Source organism: Leptinotarsa decemlineata, unplaced genomic scaffold, assembly GCF_025532065.1.
Source record: "Leptinotarsa decemlineata unplaced genomic scaffold, Ldec_3_MD MMD2_tig00001393_RagTag_RagTag, whole genome shotgun sequence".
Classification (NCBI taxonomy): Eukaryota; Metazoa; Arthropoda; class Insecta; order Coleoptera; family Chrysomelidae; genus Leptinotarsa; species Leptinotarsa decemlineata.
The window spans coordinates 4,212,989-4,236,866 of record NW_027412562.1 but is presented as its reverse complement, the minus strand read 5'-3'; the positions used below and the strand labels follow the sequence as shown (position 1 = coordinate 4,236,866).

The 23,878-nt window shown below is 35.7% G+C and overlaps 1 protein-coding gene across 1 annotated transcript in view; it reads left to right on the top strand.

Moving 5' to 3' along the window:
* Positions 1-21,056, top strand: part of LOC141482493 (uncharacterized) — a 123,447-nt gene extending 102,391 nt beyond the window's left edge. The window contains exon 3 of the mRNA XM_074175840.1: positions 20,274-21,056. Within this exon, the coding sequence (XP_074031941.1) occupies positions 20,274-20,924 (651 nt within the window). The 3' untranslated portion in view covers positions 20,925-21,056. The remainder of the gene's footprint in view (positions 1-20,273) is intronic.
* Positions 21,057-23,878: the final 2,822 nt, after the last annotated feature.

The following is a 23,878-nucleotide window of genomic DNA, read 5'->3' as shown; positions in this document are numbered from 1 at the left end:
AGCTTCGAACTGTTGTAATTTGTTGATTTCTCTTTTGTATCAATAGTGACCAAATGTTTCTACTCTGTCTTTCAGCACAAGTTTATAACTAGTATCTCTTCGAATATCGTTCTTGGATGACTGCATTCTCCAACTGAAGATTGCAATTAGATACTTCCCCGTGATACCCCCATATAAGGCAATAACCTTTTTATTGATAATACTTTTACTTCAACAATAACTTTGCTGAGAAAGAAAGTTTTTGGCTTTCTACTACTCCATCTTGATACAAAAAACAAGGATGAGGGAATCTTCCAAGGGAAGAAAGGAAGTAATCAATTTTAAAATAAGTAACTCTATACATGGATGTGTAGATCATGCAAAGAAGTAACTTTCAGACAGAAACTGGAAGAAAGCCCTCCTGAAACAGCTACTTTCATATAAACATTGAATTACACGAAAGAAAAAATTCTTTCGAAACAAATACTTCTATATGAACACTGAATTATACTGAAGATACTTTTCTCTACTCAGTTTGTATTTCAAACATTCGTTGTGGAATAAGAATCAGATATCATTCACATGAGTTTTACTTTGAATGAATGGTAATAAATTGCACTCACATGGAACACTGTCTCCCTCACTGGTATACACCGATGTTTCGCCTTAAGACACTTGCCCTAAGGCTCTTCAGTACCAAATTGGATAACATTATTGAAAATACACACACTTCATTCATGAATTACGATTTTTAATGTCACGGAATAAGCTTGATCTGCTTAAGTCATCGATGACATCGTAATGACATTCATTCATTCACCTATTTGATTTAATCCCAGCCAAGAGGATTCTTATTTGAATTGAAGGGGTTATATTTTTAGGAGTGATTAATTTTTGGGATCTACACATCCATGTATAGAGTTACTTATTTTCAAATTGATTACTTCCTTTCTTTGGAACATTCTCTCATCCCCTTTTTTTGTATCAGATGGAGTAGTAGAAAGCCAAAAACTTTCTTTCCCAAAAATTAATAACTCCTAAAAATATAACCCCTTCAATTCAAATAAGATTCCTCTTGGCTGGGATTAAATCAAATAGGTGAATGAATGTCATTACGATGTCATCGATGACATAAGCAGATCAAGTTTATTCCGTGACATTAAAAATCGTAATTCATGAATGAAGTGTGTGTATTTTCTATAATATTATCCAATTTAGTACTGAAGAGCCTTATTTTCTTATTGATTACTTCCTTCCTTTCTTTGGAACATTCTCTCATCCCCTTTTTTTGTATCAGATGGAGTAGTAGAAAGCCAAAAACTTTCTTTCCCAAAAAATATAAATAAATGTCGTTGAGAAAAGTAAAAGTTAAAAACGAAAGAATTGAATTTCGTGTTTTTGACTGAAAGAAGACTGAAAATGTTCGTTCGATTGTTAGAAATTGAGACTCTTAGTTCGCTTGTCAAACCCTATCAACTTCAACATTTCTACTTGAAGTTTCAAGATATGTAGAGGGTTTATTGTGCATCGAGTAAACATTATTTCGAAATATCGCAAATTGTTCGTTGCATCCTGCATGGATAACTTTTATGATGATTTATTTCTAAAAACAAATTTATCTAATTTACTTTATGTGCTTCTGATTATATCATCACTTCTTCAAACAAAACATGGGCTGATAAGGCTAATCTGGTTAGACATTGTACGTGTGTTCTATTTTTGTAGGGAAAAGATGCATCAATCTGTTCAGGATAACTTGAAGTGTCTGTGTGCATCATTCCGAAAAACACAATTCTGGGTTTTTCTGAGTCATTGAGCAATGAAAATGAAAGTAATGTTAACACCTGACACAGTAACGATGATTTCAAAGAAATATTTATGACGAAGATAGAGTATTAGACAATAATTTAAGTTTCACACTTTTCGGTTATATCTTTTATCTCCCTATTTTATATTTCACAATATTTTTTAATTATCTTTCCAGTAGTAGCTCAAATTGCTTCAATAGTTGTCAGATTATTATTAAAACAGAAATCATTGTAACGAGTCTCTTTCAATCTCGTGTTCATTCATACCTTAGTTTGCCTTTATTCTGGTCAGATTATTATTTGAACATATATTATTGCACAGAGTCTAGTTTAGTACCTTTTCCATTGATACCTTAATTTGACTCAAAATTGGTCAGATTATTATTGCATAAAATCATTGCAGCAAGTTGACTTTGGTATTCTTTCCATCGATAAGGAATTTGCCTCTATGGTTGTCTGATCAATATTTGAGTAAAAATCATTGCAGTGAGTCTCCTTCAGTCTCCTTCCAGATTATTAGTTGAGCAAACATTATTGCAGTGATTCTCATTTAGCATCCTTTTCATTGATACCGAATTTGCCTTAATGATTGTCAGATCAATAGTTGAACAAAAATCATTACAGTCTTCTTTTCAGTTATACTTTAATTCACCTTGAAGGTTGTCAGATTATTATTTGAACCGAAAACATGGCAGTGGGTCTCATTTTCATTGACACCATAGTTTGCCTCAAGAGGTTGTCAAATTATTGATTGAACAAAATTATTGCAGCGAGTCTCCTTTCCATTGATGCTGAATTTGCTTCAACGGTTGTCAGAATACTATTGGAACAAAAATGATTCCAATAATAATTTATTCACCATGGAGGTTGAAATATTATTTTGAACGAAAATCATTTCAGTAAGTCTGATTTAGTCTCCTTTCTATTGTCATAACTCAACTTACCTTAATGGTTGTCAGATTATTATTTTAAACGAAAATCATTTCAGTAAGTTTAATTTAGTCTCCTTTTTATTAATCATTATTCAAATAAAAATTATTGCAGTGAGTCTCTTTTCCATTGATACCGAATTTGTCAGATTATTATGTGAAAAAAACATGATTCTCCTTTAGTAAAAAGAGAATATTAAGTGGCATCATTTCAACTCTTGAGTTATGAAAAAAATCATTTGATTTTTCATTATTGATCGTTTTACTTTCACAATAGTAACTTTCAATTGTCGAGAAAAAAAATCAGTAACAAAGTACATAAGTTTACGTACTTAACCGTTTTTTCAATATAAGTATTATTACCTTTGCAAAATGGTGTTCATTGTGCTTTAAATACTATGTTTTCGCATTCATCTACATCAGCAAGTTGTGTTTTATAAACAACGGAAATTTCTCCAAAGAACTAACACTGAAGGGGTTGAATCAGGTAAACTTGGAGGCCATTCAGTTTTCCCCAATCTGTCAATCCATCTACAATGTCGTGTAGGAAGAAAGCAATGAGATAAAACTAAATTTTCTTCTCAGAACTTTTGGCAAATGAAACATTTACATAACGTCAGAGTTTCAAGATAGTGTTACGAAAGAAATCTTCAAATTTTGTTATACCTTGCGAATGTCTCTCCATCCTTTTTGCCTCAATGGTCTTACTAATTTATCAGGAACGTTTTCTGTAATGGAGTTGAATGTCTATTGTTCAGTTGACAAAAGAGAAATTTGTTGATGGTACAATTGTCATTCATTGAGTATATTTTTCTGTCCAATCAACTTCTATTGCAACCCTATTACATGTCAAACTGTCTTTCTATAGCTATTGTTCCTTGCATAGATTACGACATTCAATTATATACCCCGTACTTTCGCAAAAACAACGGTAAAATCAATTGAAAAGCCTTGCGTAACGTGTTTTCCTTCGAAACGCATTCGTCTTCGGCAAAAATCTACATAACTATTCATTAAATAATGGTCATTCTACCTACAATTGAACAATTTGTATTTGTAGGTAGGTTGTCCTTGCTGGAATCTTGAAGCACGCCAGAAATGTCGTGAGTAGGACGATTCTAAGAGCTTCTTGCATAACGGAGAACAAAGTAGATAATTTCATCGGAATTACCCAACTATCATGTCTCTTTTGTTTTCATTATCCGATGCAAAATTTCAGGAAAGATAGAGTAATTGGCTTTGGAATTTCATTGATTTTTGTCGGTGTCTGTATACGTATCTAGGCTGGTTAGGAAATTATGGTAATATGCAAGAAATCGAATAAACAAAATATCATCGTGGTTTGCGAAGACCAATTTATAAAGTACATTAATTATATTTTCTGTGTCCGTAATGAAAACAAGATAAGACATTGTTGGGATATTCTGCACTACGTAAGAGCATCAAATACTGAAGTGAAATTACTACCAAGTCAATAATTGGGTATGCTACAAGGCTATGTGTTTGGTCCCATATATTATGCATATTATAGAGGCTGTTTTTTCAGCTCATCTCATTATTGCTATAAAATCTACAAGTTCGGTTAAATTGGACAAGAGTTTTCTATTTTGAGGAACTAGAATAATCTCTTTCAGATCGAGAATATCAATGGTTCAATTCCACCAGGCATTGGTTTCGCCAAAAAGGTAAATGTCTCCGAACCGAATATAATAATGTCAGGACAGGCAAATACGCTTTCTGCTTCGATAAGTTTACTGGGGATCAAAATGGACATTAATATCGCTGGAATTGCAACAGCTGCTTCTCAAACGTTGGAACACTGTTCCGAACCAAAAACCTGTATACACGTCAGCTACTTTTGATGCCTCATAGAGCTCAGATCAGACCTTCTTTAGAGTATTGTTAGGGGCTCCGCCCCTTGGCAAATTTGATTCCACCAAGAGCGGTACATATCAGAAATACGCGATGCACTGTGGCTGCTCATCGTTTTAAGGTTCAACTCAGTACACCTCGAACTTCACTGTTTAAGAACTCTTCAATCTGGAGAACCGCGGTAATGTGCAATGAACTTATAATGATAATAATAATGGGGAGACAAATATCGTCAGAAAAGAGGAGAAAAAAACGGATGAAATAACGAGATTTTCTCTTCGAACTTCGCAGACTCTATCCAGAACACTCTGTCAAGATGGTTGTTCTGATTATTGGAGTCCTTGGTGGAATGATGCCCCCTCTACTCTCGAATCTTGGCCGCACAGATGCAGAAGGCTGTCATTCTTGGCTCACTGCGCTTGCTCAGGGCACATGATTTTCGGACCCAATGATCACCTACCCCGCGGTGTGGGGAGTGGTCATTGGTTGATAATGCTGGCGCGCCCAGCAGAAGGCTGTCATTCTTGGCTCACTGCGCTTGCTCAGGGCACATGATTTTCGGACCCAATGATCACCTACCCCGCGGTGTGGGGAGTGGTCATTGGTTGATAATGCTGGCGCGCCCAGCAAAAGGCTGTCATTCTTGGCTCACTGCGCTTGCTCAGGGCACATGATTTTCGGACCCAATGATCACCTACCCCGCGGTGTGGGGAGTGGTCATTGGTTGATAATGCTGGCGCACCCAGCAGAAGGCTGTCATTCTTGGCTCAGTTCGCTTGCTCAGGGCACATGATTTTCGGACCCAATGATCACCTACCCCGCGGTGTGGGGAATGGTCATTGGTTGATAATGCTGGCGCGCCCTCCCGAATGTATCGGGGTTTCGGGGGATAGGACCTGACCAGCGCACACTACGGTGAAAAAAAAAATAATATCGTTTATTATGCATAAAAAATACATTTATAGATGAAAGAAAAAAGTTTGCCTAAGGCTATCTTTCACACCTCCCAAAAATTATACAGTGAGTGTAAGAAAATAATTATAAAAATACTTATTTACTATCATAACAATGATAGAGAAGAGAAAAAATAATAGATCATATAGTTGCTAATAACTCCTAATATTTTTAACATTATTTTGGTCAATTTAACAATTTCATTGCACTACCTTACATTCAATTTTAAATTTTTCAAATTAGCATTGAGCAGGAAGCATCTGTGATTTCATTTCTTTCTTGAATTGATGAATATTATGGGCTAAAATTTCATTCAGATAAGACGGGGCTGTATAAGAAAAACATCCTTGAAATTTGGAAGTACGGTGCCTAGGTATGTTGAATGAGTTGATTCTCAAATTGACCATATGTATGTCAGAATGCCTGCTTAATAAACTATATAAATAACTAGGTCTGTTAGTTTGAAGCAACCTAAACAAAAAAATTGTTATCAAATATTGGACTCTGTACCTCACATTCAGCTCCCTCATTTTTAACAAAAGTAGTCTGGCATGTTCACCATATAGTATACAGCATACGAATCGCATGCAAGAATTTTGTTTACGTTGTAACTTTTTCTTGTTGTATTGCGACAAAAAATTGTAATACCCCGAACAACAATACTCGATATGGGGATAAATAAGGGTTTTAACAAACCTGTGTTTCATTTTTTCTGATATACTTGAATTTATATATACAGTGCTTTTCAGATAAAAGTATCCACCTTTAATAACTTTTGTACTGTAATTTTATGTAAAATTTGGATACTCCTCTTTGAGCTGATTTCAAAAATGTATAATACTTGTAGGTTAAAGTGGTTAGTTTATGAGATAAACAATTTTTCTTTTAATAGCACAAATTTTACTTATTTTTTACTTTCACCTTATTTGCCTGTAATAAAATGGGTTGTACAACAGTTCAAACTCTTTAATCTTTTTAACTGTGCTATTTATTATGAAGTTACAATAAGTGTTCAAAATGAGTACCATTCACTTCCATACAATGGTATAATCTATTTTGAAATGCCTCTCTGACATTACTTAATACGGCTGGATTTAATTGTCGACATTCATTTTCTATCCTCTCTCGTAAATCATCCAGAGATTCTGGTTGGGTAGCATAAACTTTTGTTTTTAAATACCCCCAGAAAAAGAAGTCTAGGGGTGTTAAATCCGGTGACCTAAGTGGCCACTCCATCATCTGCCCTCTTCTACCTATCCAACGAGCGGGGAATGTTTCGTTTAAAAATTGTCGGACAGGCATAGCATAGTGTGGGGGAGCTCCGTCTTGTTGAAATACCAGTAAATCTTCGGAAAGGTTATCATCATTTTCTATTATTGTTGTAATACGTGGGTCAACCCCTTCCCTGAGTAACTCAAGATATGATTCACCATTTAAATTTCCGTTGATGAAGAAAGGTCCGACAATGTGGTCACCTAGGATACCACACCAAACGTTTAACTTTTGGGGATCACTTTCAGCCCAATATCTACAATTATGCCTATTTATTAAGCCATTTAATGAAAATGAGCATTCATCAGAAAAGCAAATATTGTTTAACAATTGTGGATTGTTATTGATAAATTGCGTCATTGATTCGCAAAACTCTAGACGACGATCAAAATCATCTTTATTCAACTCGTGCACCAACTTAACTTTGTCTGGGTGGTACTTGAATTTATGTAGAACTCGGAAAACTGTAGTTGACAATGTCAAACTTTAATAAAAAGTAGAGTTTTTTGTTGTTTGGATTTTTGAAGTAGAATAAATAGCACAGTTAAATAGATTAAAGAGTTTGAACTGTTGTACAACCCATTTTAGTACAGGCAAATAAGGTGAAAGTAAAAAATTAGTAAAATTTGTGCTATTAAAAGAAAAATTGTTTATCTCATAAACTAACCACTTTAACCTACAAGTATTATACATTTTTGAAATCAGCTCAAAGAGGAGTATCCAAATTTTTCATAAAAAATATGAGAAGTAATTTAAAAAAAAGGGATGATGCTAGGGGTGAGGGGGTGGCTTCTCCAGTAATTTCAAATAAGCCATAATGCTTGCCCCTTCCTACATAAATTGACGTGTTTTTGTATTTTTCCTAAATACCAGTATTACAAAAGTTATTAAAGGTGGATACTTTTATCTGAAAAGCACTGGATATTTACATAGCTATCTATGGTTACGCCAAGATTTTTAGCAGTATCTACCCACTCAATGTCTGCGTTATCGAGAGTGAGCCTAAAGTTACACTACTATTTGTCTTTGAGACCTATGCATAAGGCCAAAGTTTTATTTGGATTGATTTTCAGTCCATGATTCTCCGAGTATAGGAGTGTTTTGTGCAAATCTATGTTTATATTGGCCACGCAACTTTCTGTATCAGTGTTATGAGAAGACAAATATAACTGTATATCATCTACGTATAGATGTACTCGACAATATGATTAGAAAGTGAGGCAATCAAAAATAAACACTGAAAACATCAAGGGTCCTAAAATACTTTCCTGCGGTACACCTGAGATTGTTTTTTTAGAGATGACCATGAGTAATCATCCAGTTTGACCTTCTGTGATCGGCCTGTGAGATAGGTGGTCATCCATTTAAGAGAAATGTCATGGAATCCTATGAACTTGAGCTTGCTGATAAGTAAATTGAAATCAACTTAATCGAAAACTTTACTTTGATCAAGCAGTACTACAATGGTGACTTTTGATTAATCTCTGAATCTCGCAAGACCGTCGATTACTTTCAAGAGGGCAGTCTGTGTTTAGTGTTTTTTGCAAAACCTAGACTGCTCGTACGGGAATATTCGATTTTCTTCAAGAAAAGCTCTTACTTGAAGGGAAACATCGTTATCGAATATTTTAGAGAATGAGGGCAGAATGCTGATACGACGTAGGTCACTGAACGTGGTTGGTGCATTCTTTTTCGGAATTGGAATTATAGCAACCTTCCAAACATCTGGAAAAATCCCCTGTCTGTGGGACTCGTTGAAAATATGTTTCAACTTCGTCAATACAGTATGGTATCACTAAAGAAATGATCTTGATATTTATATTGCCAATAGCTAAAGCATTAGGTGAACGTTTTTCCAAATGGATTTGATCTCCTTGAGGATTTTCCTGTAGTATCTGTGTGTTGTCCTTGAAAAATTATTGTTTTTGAAATATTTGTTGAAAACTAGTATTGTCGAATTTTGTTTTGGCTCTACCATCTCCGTTTCGGATGACATAAAATAAGGCAGAAAAACTTCAAATATCGTTCCATATTTGATCTGATACAAAAAAAAATCTGTTTAAAAATCTGTTTTTCCGTTAACCAGCTGTCGCACCCCTACGAACGACAACCCTCAGAAGTCGAAACTTGTGCGAGCTAAGGATTAACGAGGTCTTACTTTTTAACGTGTGATTCCTCACACGGGTTGGACGATAGCAAGTGAAGATCGATCGTTCAGACTGGGGCTTGAACCACCGATCAACACGGCAGTCAATTCAAGTGAGTGAACAAAACACCCACGCCGAACCGCTTGGCTACCGACCGACCAAATATATGATCTAATATAAACCAATTTTCAATGCGTTCATCAACTTTATTTTTTGAAATACGGTACTCTAGTTTTTTTCGCCGATTTTTGTAGCCACTATGATAACAAATCAAGCTATGTATATGTTCAGGTTCGTATTTAAAAAAAAGTTGAAATCTTATTATGGTAACGCGCATTTCTTCGCATTGGTTCATATCCGATTATAACAAATATGAAACATTATTGAATGTTTCTCTGCTTTTTTATAACATTCGAAATGGAGGCGGTAGAACCAAAAAACGACAATCCAAATTTTTGGCAAATATTTCAAAAACAACCATTGTTATTCTCGATCTAGTTCCCAAAAATAGGAAACTTTTGTCCAATTTAACGAACCTTGTAGGTCTCCGTTTCCGAGATAGCAATAGTGGAATCAGCCAAAAAACAGTCTGTATATTATCAAAATTCATTACAATTTTAATTACTCTTTTTGTGGTTTTGTATTTCGTGATCTTAAAAAAATATGTCAAATGCCTAAAAATCGCCGTTTCGTAACTTGTTATACAGGGTGATTTTTAAGGAGGGCTGGTTAGGTATATTACGAAAAGTGTAACACTTTTTTCCGGGTATGCCGGAATGAAATGAAACACTCAGTACATTCAATAGTTTTTAAATTTCCATAATGTTCTGTATCATATACATGAAGGTTATCGGGTGTATAGATATGAACATATATCATATACTAGGTGACCCGGCAAACATTATTTTGCAACATAAATTATTTCTATCGGAACAATAACACTTACAAATGATAGTAATCCCTCAATGTTATAGTGTTTACAATATGTTAGTCCATGTTTAGCTAACACAAATAAAATGGATGGTTTGCCACGTATATTTGTCCGTGGGAAAAACATGGTGTGCTCAAATCCAAGCTACAAACGGACATTTTGGCCTTGGGACTCATTTATAGTCATTGCAAATGCCAATCTAATTGTAAATTGCACACGTTCAAAATGAATTGCCACATCTGTAGATATAATAGGGATTCGTGGTATGATATATTTTTTACTCGGAACTTGCCATTCAAAATGCTGGCTCCTGGCTGCGACAACATTTTACAATAATTTTTCAATTACTAATCGCGTGCCGTCGCACAGCCGTGGTCAATGCAAATTACGGAGCTATCCAACTTTCAGTTCTAAATTATGCGATGGTATGCCTGGCAAATCTAGTGTGTTCAAAAACTCTGTTAAATTATTCACAGCTTCGGTGGCATCGGAAACTGAATCCACGCTCGATGGATAAACAATGCTAGTGACCAAAAAGGGTGGTGCGAGAGAAGGCTTATTGTGTGGGTGAGCCAGGAATTGCTGTTGCAGGTATCCTGTAACTAACGCGTGGTTGGTGGATCTCGCCATTAGCAGAGCTGTGTCATCCGCGTAGAGTGCCAACTTGTTGAAGTTGTTCTCTGGCTTAGACAATTCTGCTGTATACACCAAGAAGAGGTGTGGGGATAGAACTGCACCTTGTGGGACTCCTGCTTCCAGAAGTCGCCTGGTGGAGAGTTCTTGTCCTGCTCTGCATTTGAATCATCAGTCAGCTAGATTATTGTTACAATTGGTCTCGAATAGCCAACATTTGTCATTTTGGTCGTGCCACTCTTATCGAACGCCTTTGAATACGTCTAGAAATATCGCTCCGATCACTAATTCATTGCTGGACTTAACAATCAATAATGGACAAGCCTAAGTAAAGAATGGCGATGACATATCCCCTTAAGAAGAAGCCACCTATGGGATCGATAGATCCTCGAATATCAATTGCAACTGACCCCTTTGGGGAGCTTCGTTCATCTTTGATATTCGAAGATTGAGTTTATTCTCTCTTTTTTTATATCTTAGTCAACTGCAGCTCTAATAACTGATATAATAGAACAGACCGTTACTTGGTGAAAATCCATTATAATGTATTCAAAAAACTACACTTTCAAGTAGAAATCTCACATTAGAGGATAAGTTCTAATAACTGACTTTCTAGACATCCTACATGTCTGAGAAACATCACTACCATCACAGTAATATTTTTGTAACGGTGCATAAAACTGTGAAGGACGCTTATTGTGGGTGAGAACGAATTGACAAGCTTTGCAATTGTTGAATATTCATCATCAATTTAACCTAATTAGGTCGAGAATATAGCCAGACCTTCAAAGGTAGAGGAAAACATCAATTTGCAATATAATTTATGACTTGAGTTGGTTTGTGTTTGGGTCGATTGAATAAACAAGCAGATTATTATATCTTCTGCGTTAATGACTGGGAGGTATAAAAAAACTTCGTTGCCTTGATAGTGGCAAATTCCAATCCCTACCGAAAGTTATCACATTACAACTATATTTAGACCTGGTTCATTTATCAGTTTAGGGTAGAAATTAGAGTTCGGTTGTAGAAATATCGAGATATACGAGAACTGAAACAAATCTGATGATAATTATTATGCGGTATGGAAATTTTTATGATTTGTTGGTTTTGTGCGACATACATTATCATAAGTTACAGTTTATTTTTAGAACTTTCAAAAAATCATTAGAGGCGGGTTTGTACAAATCATAAAAATAATAAAAAACAGTGCATAATAATTACTCGACACCAAAAAAATCCTTATTTTTTTTGGCAACATATATATATATATATATATATATATATATATAAAGGATAGTATTATAAAGGTGGAATTTTTGAGCAACAGCTTTGCGAAACTTTGAATTTTGATGTAATTTCATTACAGAGTATTTTATGTATTAAAAAACTTTTACATGAAAAATAATTGATTTTTCACATTTCTTCAAATAATTCATCTGCAGAGTATTTGAGAAGTTATTCACAAATGATTTTGATGAACAATTGTTTAGGAATATACAGTGTAACACATAAAGTTCGCGACACATGGGAGTTTTTTTTTATTATTAGATATAATGAAAATTTGACTTCGCATTTGGTTTGTGCGTGAAAAATTAGTAAAAAACAGCCTCCTTCTTTTTGTGATGTGCAACTTTAAACCTGTCAAATTGTCTAAAATCCTCAAAAAGTCAGTTTTTGTTTATTTCGAAAAATGACAAAGAAAAAAGTTGCTCACTTTACAGTTTTATAGCCTTGCTCGAAATTTGGACTCTCTACTGTCACTTCGACTTTTTCCCAATTTTTTTTTAATTTTTCGAATATTTCGCTTTTTCGATTCGAACGAACATATTTCTTAATTTTGATGAATACGAGACTTCAATGTCATATCTTGCTCAGAAAATACCCGCATCAGCCTGTTACCAGAAAAATAAATGAATACACCTCCAGAAATACATCTTTGTTGTTGCAAAGTTCATCTAGTTTTTTCATTTCATTGTTAAACTGATTTAAATTTTCTGTGGACGAAACATCACATTGCAATTTGGTACATTTAGATTATAATGAATATGAAACTGTATTGAACTCTGCCTTTTTTATATCATTGGAAATACGACCGAAATTCGACAATTCTAGTTTTTGGCGAATATTCGAAAAAGAACCACTGATATGCTCTGAAAAGAGAGCATTCTAGTTCCTCAAAATAGATATATTTTGTCCAATTCTACAGACTTTGTAGGTCGCACCGTTTTCGAGATAATAATAGTGGGATCAACTAAAAATCGGCGTATATAATAAATAATAGTGGGCCAAACACTGTACCCTGTAGGATCTACTTCAAATAATCTGATATTACTGTTTTATATAAGTATATTGTGACGTGTCAGAGTTTAGCTTGGCCAAAGAAGCCCATCAAAAAAACTATTGAAACAATTTTATGAAACCCCTCATTCATAGCTATATTTTGATTCAATGCATCTTATTCCAGATTTTAATGACCAAATATACCGCTTCACTTACAATGGAGGTTTGTTTTTTTATTAATTTATATGGCTGTATAAGTGGAATCAACTTACCATCTGCCACGAATGAGACAATTTTTTATGAGGAACGCTTCATTTTATATCCGCAATTTGGATTTGGACCGAATAAATTTTAATGTGAACGATATTAACTTTGAGGTCTCTCAAAAACTAGTTTTTAAACGGTACCGGATTTCTCTTAACGAAATGAGAAGAAACAGATCATTCAAATCATTTTTTTGCTTCCAATCTTACTGAAAAATGGGTTGACTTGTTGATGTTTTCGACAAAAATAAAACAAAATCAACCTGAAGGAGTTATATTTTTAGGAGAAATTAATTTTTGGGAAAGAAAGGTTCTGGTTTTTTTTATCTCTATACAAAAAAGTGGGAATCTTCCAAACGACAGGAACAAGCAATTAATTTCAAAATAAGCACTTTACAAAAATGTGTAGATCATGCAAAGAAGGAACAGACACAAACTGGAAGAAAAACCCCTCTCCAAACAACTATTTTCATTTAACCCCCCTGCGATCAGCAACTACCCCCCCTATTTTTTTCAATTGCATGGGAGGTCGAATGATACATCATTTGAAAGGTATTTTGTCCCTCTATTACTTCTGTACAGTGTATGTCTAACGCACACTAAACACTGAGCGTCTGTCCGACGAGAGAGGAGGATCCTGCCTTCCGCTAACGTATGCGCGAGAAAAAGGGAAGTCAGACAAACTGGTGCTGTTACGCGTTAGGTAACGAACTTTTTTCCTAATCAGTATGTACTCTATACATCCGTTATGGAATTCAATCAGATGTCATCCACAGAATTGCTACACAGTATAGTATATGAAAGCCATACGTAAAGAAAGGTTTTGGTTTTCTTTCCCAAAATATAGCCCCCTTAATTCAAACAAAATTCTTGTGGCTGGTATTGAATCAAATGTGCGACTGAATGGCATTGCGAACTGTAATCGATGACATGGGTACATTTAACTCATTCGTCACATATTAGTCGTAATTTTGTGAATGAGTTGAGTGATTCATCTTGTAATGTTATCCAGATGAGTGCTGTAGAGGCAATAGGGCAAGTCTATCATTTCGAAACATCGGATGTCCGCCATTGAGGATGGCAGTGTTCCGTGTAAGTGACATTTCATTTCTTTCACATACTATATTGTGTAGTAATCCTGTGAGCTATATCTGATTCAATTTCATACGCTTGGAGTACAAACTGAATAGGATTTTTATTTTGTATATTTGCAATGTTTATATAAAAGCAGCTGTTTCGAGTGGGTTTTTTCTTCCAGTTTGTGTCTGAAAGTTACTCCTTTGCATGATCTACACATCTTTGTAAAGAGTTTATTCGAAATGAATTGGTTTCTTACTTGCTTCGGAAGATTCCCACATAAAGATGTGGGAATCTTCATGTATGAAGATGGAGAGGTAAGCCGAAACTTTTCTTTCCCAAAACAAAATGATCTATGCATTTTCTCGGAGAAACTTTCGTCTTCATACACGAATCACAAAAACGATTCATGTTGTTAAGTATTCCATGAAATGGAACATTTTGCAATTAAGACTTCTTTTTAGAAATTTTGAAAGGAAACGGTAAAATAGTCACGTAATTTCACTGAATCGTGCCACTCAGTGTAATTTGTTATCTACCTGACTACTCTAGAAATTTAATAAAAATGAAGTTGTCTACCACGGCTTGCCTTTCTTTCAATGGATTTATGGTCAGGAACTCAGGGGCGGTCCAAGTGGGAGAGTACCAGGAATCATGTCCGTTTCTAATTGACCACACTTTTATAAAAATCGTCAATTTACAAAAAATTAATAAACAATTAAATTCATGCTCAGATTGAACAATGAAATCAAAAATAGGTAGTCAAATAATTTTTGAAAAAAAAAACGGTATCACGTCAGTTCCAATCGGCGCAGAATGATTGATTGCTTGTTTCTATTATCGTTAAGGTAGTTTTTTTTGAAAAGAAACATTAGAGTTAAACTCAGCACTGAATGCTACGCCACGTAAACAGAAAAATGCTGAAGAAAATTTGCATATAACTTATTTGTCGAAATAATTGAAAAATCAAGAAGCTGCCACTGCCACTTTACAGACCCGTCGCAATAATTATCAAGAAAATTACTATTAATATTTTTGGAGTACTGTTGCAATTCAAATTCTAGGGAGCATAACGATTTACTTAAAAGACTGACTTTCTGCGGATACCATTAACCTTTTTGAGTTGACGATTTTAAGCAAACGTAGACACTCGAAAGTTTTTATAGTTGTGCCGTTTCAAAAATCAAAGTTTGCCGCAACAATCTCTTCCAAAATATATATTCTTTTTGGTAAATTTTGGTAACCCTTCTTATAAGTGATGTAACGTAAGAGAGATCATTTTCTACGTGTTTAAGGTTGGGAAAAAACATACTAGACGATAGGCTGGCGGGATTAGCTCTTCTGAATATTCATCTATCTGTATCTGTAGAGTAGGGAGGGTGAGTGTAAGCCCACGCACTTAGGCCACATGTGACCCATTGTACATCCTCCCGAGGAGTTGTCCTCCTAGGTCGTCGTCCATCCTGTCCTTTCCAGGAAGGTGGACAGGTCGCTGGAAGACATCTCCTTTATATCGGCAGGTGTAGGCCAAGACTCGCCGAACACACTCTCTTATTGACGATAACTCCGGGCACTCGCACAGGACATGCCTGACAGTCTCATCTTCCTGTTCACACATCCTGCATAGAGGTGTGTCCACTAGCCCCATATTATGTAGGTGTTTCCTTAGCTGACAGTGGCCAGTCAGAAATCCTACTGTAAGGCGTAGATTTTTCCTGGTCATCGCCAGATATTTCTTCGGCGCCAGCTTCCCAGGGTCGCCCAAGGTGATCCTGGCAAGATTACATCCTTTGATTTCATCCCATCTCTTTAAAGATTGAGCATGGGTGTTACATTTGACTAGTTCCGCAATTGTCGATGTCATCAGGCCGTGGGTGCCACTTGGTCCTAAAATTCTTAGTCCAGCCGCTTCCTTGGCTAAAGAGTCGGCAATACGATTACCTTTACTCCTTTCGTGCCCTTTAACCCGCCTCAGGATAATGTTATTATCTACCGAGGCTTTGGCTAAATCTTGGTGGCACTCTAGTGCTAGCCCTGAAGTAACACGGTGTCTGTTCAAGACTAATAGTGCTTGTCTGCTATCAGTGCAGATTGTTATGTTTTTGCCAGAAATTCTTTTCTTGGTTATTTCTTTTGTGGCGATTGAGATACCAGCCAGTTCTGTTTGGACCACGCTGGTATTTCTTCCCATTTCCCATTTAATCCTTAGGCTTAGTGATCTGGAGTACACTCCACATCCTGAACCTTCTTTGGTTTTTGAGCCATCTGTATAAATCCGTATTGCATTTGTAGCATCTGACTCTGTGTTCTGCTTAATTTGTATTTTGTAGGGTTTATTAAACACAAACCTGGGTTTGTGTTTAATAAACACAAGGCTGGCCATAGGGCCAGCCTCAATCGACCCATTCCTACTTCTAGGTTTACACCAGCCGTGTGCAATCGTATCATGGCCATTAACGCAACCTCCTTAACGTACAGATCCAGAAGGGTCAGACCCGTGATTAATTCCATTGCCGCGGTTGGTGTTGTTCTCATGGCTCCTGTGATGTTTAAACAAGCCAGTCGCTGTATTTGATATAATTTTTGGGTGGCCGTTGCTTGTAGAACTTTCGGTCCCCATGCAATGGCTCCATACGTTAACATAGGTCTTATTATTGCAGTGTAGATCCAGGCGACTACACGAGGTGAAAGACCCCATGCGCGTCCCACTGTCCTCCGACATTGCTCATAAGCCACGTATGCTCTTTTTGCTCTACTCTGTAGATGAGAGTTCCATGTTAGCTTCTTGTCGAGGATAATACCAAGGTATTTCACCTCTTCAGAGAAGTTCAGTTGGCTTTTGAAGATTTCGGGAGGTTTTAAGCCCGTTAAACTTCTTTTCCTGGTGAAAAGGACCATCTCAGTCTTCTTGGGATTGATCGACAGTGAGTGTTCCTTACACCATGTTTCTATCAATTTGAGCCCATCCTGCGCTCTATCGCACAGTGTGTTTACAAATTTGCCGGTCTGCAAGATAACTATGTCATCTGTGTATGCAATTGTGTAGAATCCATTTTTGTTAAGGTGAATATTCATCTAGAGATAACATCTAAAACATGTGTTGAAAAGTATCGGGGCTGACACATAGATGGCGCTAGTTTTATTGCATTCAACGCTTTTTCAATTAGTACCAACCTTCAAAAAAAAGGTGTTGAAATTTCATGATATTCTACTCATAAGTTTGTGATTTGTAGTGCTAAAAGTGACACTACTTTTGTTATTTTCAGAGCAATGGATCAAAAACAATTTCGTGTTTTAATTTCACACTGTTTCTTGATGGGAAAAGTGTTATAATCACTTCACTTCATCAGAAACAACAATTAAAGGTTGGTTTACTGACGTCAAATGATGCAGAACGCAGTGGACGTCCCAATGAGGCAGTAACACCAGAAAACATAAAAAAATCCACAAAATCGTTTTGAATGATCGAAAAGTGAAGTTGCATGAGTTAGCTGACATTGTAAAGACATCAAAAGAACGTGTTGGATTTATATTGCATGAGCATTCGACTATGAGAAAGCACTGTTCAAAGTGGGTGCCGCGCGAGCTCACTGTTGACCAAAATCTGGAACGTCTTGATGATTCTGAGCAGTGTTTGGCCATGATTAAATACAACAAACCGAAATTTTTGCGTCGATATGTGACAATGGATGAAACATGGATCCATTACTTCACTCCGGAATCTGAGTTGAGAGCAACTGAGAACCTCGTCCAAAGCCAGTACTGGCTCCCAGCCAGTACAGGTGTGCTGACGTGGCTGTTTGAAGTATTCGTTTTCCCAAATCCACAGAAATTTCAAATCTCACACCTGTGTAGCCGAGTGAGTGGTGGTCTGAGATGCAAAAGCATGCACTCGTATTAGTTGTCTCGTTGAGAGGCTGGCGGGTTGTGTGCGCCTGATTCTGGTTGTCTGGGTGGTCTGCCTGGTTGTCTGCTTGAAATATTTATGTCCGCAGAAAATTCAAATCTCCCGCCTGGGTAGACATAATGTTTTGAGATGCTGAAGCTTACGCTCTGATTGATTGGCGAGCTGGGCGACAGTTTCAGGGCACCACGTGACAATTTGGTACGCTTTGATTGGTTGTTTCACCGCCTAGCTAGCTGGGTGACAGTTTAGGATACAACGTAACAATTTGGTGCACTCTGGTTAGCTGGGTGGTCTGTATATCTTGTCTGGCGAGCTGAGAGACGACTTGATGTCAATGTGTCGCTGACCTGACGTAACTTCTTTCTTAGGCCTGGAACTTTTTAGCCCATGTGTTATTATCACTAGTTATGAAATCGTTATTATAGATAACACTATCCATGATAATAATTAAACAATTTCCAAACTTTTTTTTCAATTTCGGATGCGTTTTGCTAACACTCATGTAACTTACTGTTGAATATAAGAAATGTAGTCCAATGTGTACTATTTATTACTACTTATTAAGCTACGGTGTTTCCGAAACGCGTCTAGAATTAAAAAAATGTTTGTGACAATTATTCAATTATTATCATGGATAGTATCATCACTAGATTTGTCAGTGAGAACAAAAGGCACCCATTTTTTTTAGTTTAGTCTTGAACTGGCTTTGTTTTACTCAGTGAATCATTTTTTAAAGTTGGAATGGCGTTTAGGAAAATAGGTACTTAACCTATTTTAAAATTTTAATTGATAGTTGTGAACATATTTTTGTTTTGTTGGAATGAATTTTATCAAAGGTCATTATCATTAGTCATAAAATGATGCGACACTATGATAGAAAAAAATATAGTTTAAAAAAACTAAAAAACACGCTTTTAAAGAACATCGAACTATAAAGTTAAAAAAAAAATTCAAATAAACTTGAAACAATTATCGTATTTTTCGTTCTTTACTGTTTCAAGCTTATTTAAAAAAATATTTTTAACTTTTTGTTCGATGTTCTTTAAAAGCGTGTTTTTAGTTTTTTTAAACTATATTTATTTTTCACTTTTTATTCCGATTTATTGTCAAAAATAATTTTTTTCTAAGTTTCAGTCACTAGTATTATAAATCTTTAACAGACGGCGCACGAATGTAAAATTCCTCTCAAACAACATAATAAAGTTTGAGGTCTCAAATTCTATAGTAATACTGAGATGCAGTAAGTCTCCAACAGAGGGCGAACAGTTATAAAATTTGTTTTGAAGTAAAGAGAAAATCTGCAGTAATAATTTCAAAAAACAATTCAGTCTTGATGTTTTGATTTGAAGTTTCATGCAAAATATTAATGGACTAAAAATATTTTTTCATCGAACAATTTTATTTTTCAAATCAATCTTTTGATTTGATATGTATGTCAAGCACCTTAATTCTGATTTTTCGATTTTTTGATTAACTGAATTTTTCAGGTGTACAATTTACGATAAAGTTTTCATTGTCGAAATCCATATTCTGGTTTGCTTTCAAATAATCGAATTAAATTTTAAAATGTATCTTCCGTTTCGTTCAAAACTTTTTTCTGTACTGAATCACGGGTAATTGTAAATATTTAAATATTTCATCTGTAGTACAAAATTTCGCTAACACTTATAATTCTTAAAATATGTTTTTTATTTTGATTTTCTTTTGAACAACCTATCAAGGAGGTAACGTATAGCGGCATCTGCCCGCGAATAGCTCAAGCAACAATTGATAGTTACGTACAGCGCCATCTGCCCGCAAACAGGTCAAGCAATAGTTGATAGTTACGTACAGTGCCATCTGCCCGCGAATAGATCAAGAAATATCAATAAGGTTACGTACAGCGCCATCTGCCCGCGAATAGATCGAGCCATAATGCCGATAATTTTGTCAATACAGATCCCGAGCTTGAGAGTTACAAACAAACATACATACATACAGGTGAAGCTAATATAAAGCGTGTAAAAAATGAAGGCTTATTTGCCAGTCGTGTCGCTAGTTTGACAATATTTGTGTGAAATGCACGTGATGAATCGAAATTCCAATTAGTCGTGGCAAATTTAATTATCTTTAATACAACGTTGTCAAGTCACTGCGTGTTAAAATAACGTTTTTCTTTCATTTTTTGCAAAGGAATTTTTCACTAATTCCAGTTTTAATACGCATCTGTTTTCTTTTTCAGGCTGCCAGCGAGAGATCCTTCGACCAGTGGGTCAAAACGATAGCCATCGAACTGATTCGTCAAACGCCTCTAGACGCCATCAAATACCTGGACATCCTGACAATAGCCGACTGCTGGAAGAGGAGAGAAGAAAACTACGAAAAAGACTGGAATTTCAACAACTGCGTTCCGCAAATTCGTTTGGAGAAACCCGCCGACAAAGCGTGCAATAGCTGCGTCAAAAACTGCCAAAACGTTCCGACAAAGATTATAGACCAGCCTCCCGGAATTGCTGAAACACGCAATGCTCCGTCAGAGGTAGAAGAGAAGTACGTCGAGGATCTCCTGAAGAAATGCCAAAACAGTGAAAGCTACGTGCCCGTGAAAGAAAAACTCTTCCTTTTCGAGTCGCTTTGTAAAATGGGGAGGAAAGTCAGGAGTACTGAAGACGTTTCGCTGAAGGTAGTGACCCCGACGAAACGTGCCAGGTCTCTCCACGACTTGAGTAATCTGAATACTCACATCGCGGTTAGGGAGATTTGTAAATATTTCGAGAACAAGAACGAGACGTCGCACCAAGATAGACAGGCTGTTAACTTCTCGAGGCGCCTCGTTAATTCTGACTCGCATTTGAACGATGTGTATAAGTTTCGTAAAGTGTTGACCACTTGACTGTCCAATTAAAATGCAAGCTGTAATTGTAAGAATCAGTTAACATGAAATTTCATAGATTTATTTATTTTTGTACATAGAGATCATCAAATCGTATATTGTTAGAATTTTAATAAATCAACTTTTATTTTACTTCACTTTTGTTTGTTCTATTCCTTCAAAGTTTGGGGAAAGAAAGCCAACATAAGATTACCTGAAAATTTGCAGAGCAATTGGGGTTCATTCACAACTACCTATGTAACTTTTTACTGACTAATAAAACCCGAAAGATTTAAAAAAATAAACGTAACTTCTTTATACAGAAAAAATGTGCACCTCAGGTAGATTAATAGAAAAAAGCAATCATCAAGGGTAGAAAAAATGAACATCAGTACTAACCACCTAAATACCTGAAGACGTCAACTTGGTTGGTGAAACGCTCCTTGTCGAGAAGAGTAATATCATTTCTGGTGATTGGGAAAAGTGCTTGTTTTTGGGTTCACTTTACGCCAGAGGTTCCAGTTTGTTATTATATCAGTACTTATATTTGAAACTTAACACGACCTTACCAAAGTAAAATTCTACTGTGACCTTAGTTTACCTCTTCTCCCCCAAATATCTCTCGAGCACTCTCCAAATCACTCGGATCCGAAATATCAGCAATCTTTGGGAATGATTAGGAATGAATAGATTCGAGAATTCTGAAAATTTACTGATTGATCACCTCTTCTGAATATGTTTTTCCTAATGTGGAATTTGATAGTTTGTTACGTGTCCTTTCAATAAGTTGGTAAAATTTTCTTTATAATTTTCAAAATTTTTATTAGTTTATACCTAAACTCAGGTTGAAGGTCATATGATACAAGTTGTTTTATTGAAAACACTTTCCCAACACCAGAAAAAAAATTACGGTCTCTCGACGCATGTTTCGTTAACAAAGTTAGCATCCTCAGGAGATCCAGTACGAACTATCACCGTACAAATTGTTATTAAATGAAGCACAAAAGGTTATGTTAATGGGAAAAAAACTAGGAAAATTTTCTTCTATGATGTTCACAGTGAAAATCTTAGTGTTATTTGCATTTTCAATTCTGAACAACACGAGAATAATCGTATAAAAATCAAAGAGATGGAGCCACTTAAAGACTACTAATATACCTCCAAACTAAATAATATAAGTAATGCAGACAGAAAGATGTGTGTGACACACAGAAACTTCAATTGGAGAAGGTAGGTATGTACTAATCTAAAATAGATTTTGCATTTGAAAATTTAATGATTTTGAATTTTCTGAATTGGTAAAAAATCCCAGAGATGGAGTCACTTGAAAGAGACTGATATACTTTGACAATGAATAAATATTATAAGTACTGCAGGGACAGAGAGGGATTCACAAACCCTCTCCCATCTGAGAAAACTCCAATTTGACAAACTTACATGGTGAGTTTATGCAAGATGCATAAATATAACTGCAAAATATTTCATTCCATTCACAGAGGCTCACTGCACTTGGAAACGATTCTTGTTCATGTGAACGAAGTTGGTCAATTTCATTTTTGGATGGACATCTGAGCTTTTATCGACAATTTTATTTTTTCAATCTGGTGGGTTGGGGAACGGTGTATAAAACATCCAAAAGATGGAGCCACTTAAAAGTTACTGATATACATACATAATGAACGAATATTAGTAATGCAAGCATAGATGGGTTAACAGTACATCGGGTGGGCGGGCCACACACAAACTTTGAATTCGGCGATCTTAATTTGGTCGTATATATTTGACGACTATATATATTCCATATACCTTTTACACTTTTGATTTTGCAATGATATGAACTAGATTCAACAAATACCCCCTCCCATCATAGAAATGTAATTGTAATTTTATAATTGAAACAGAGATGAGTTATTGAATGTTACTGAGGCAAAATTAGTGATGAGGATGTCCTGCCATCTATGGGAAATTTATGAATTTAGAATTTTCATGAATTGATCTGTAGAATACTTGATATTTTACCTTAATATTTTAGTATGATCCTAAATGCAACTATATTGATAAAAATTATCAATCACACTTTGAATAGTGATTGATAATTAATAATTGATAGATAAGATAATCATAACGCGGTACATCTTAATTTCAAACAGGATGGAGCCTTGCTCCCTTACCCTTTGGACTGATCTTGTAGCTAATTTTACCAATCTGATAATTTACTGAATATTACTGAGTTTTAATTAGTGTTGCTTGAATGGCGCCATCTATAGAAAATTTGAGCAATTTCATATATGTCCAAAGAATCAAGGACTTCCAAACAAATCAGAGTGATATTTTCTTAGTTTGAAAAACACCCTCAAAAACTGCTATTACAACACCACATGATAAGCGCATCTCTCACAGCAGAAGCTCAAGTTGTAAAAGTTGATGTCTTATATCCTTCTCTTTTGAAAGAAATCATTAAAAGATGTCTCTAAACCGAAAATCATTAAACACCTTCCATACTTACAACAAAGAATACAAAGTTTTTAATTATATTCTGTGCTCTTCAAACTCCAATATCAATGAGCGACATCTAGTGACTAGTAGAAAAATGACCGAAATCACTTCAAAGAATACAAAGCCCACAGAAGCTCAGAACTGGTATTTTCCTCTACCGTAAAATTGTTAGTACTTACCCTGACCACCTGAGGGTGATGCTAGTGCGATGTAAGTATTTAATGTGATTACAAACAGAACTGGATAGCAGTCGCTGACAAACCAGTATGATTTCAAATTTAATTTAATTTTGGCGTATATCCCAATGTCGATAATACCCGGCCAACTGGTTGTTAGCGACTGTTAGCTACCCAATTCTGTTGATACTTACATTAAATACTGCCCTCGCCCTCTGGTGGTCAGGGTAAGTACTAAAAACTTTTCGTGACACGAAAATGCCACTTCTAAGCTTCTACGGGCTTTATATTCTTTGTTCATTC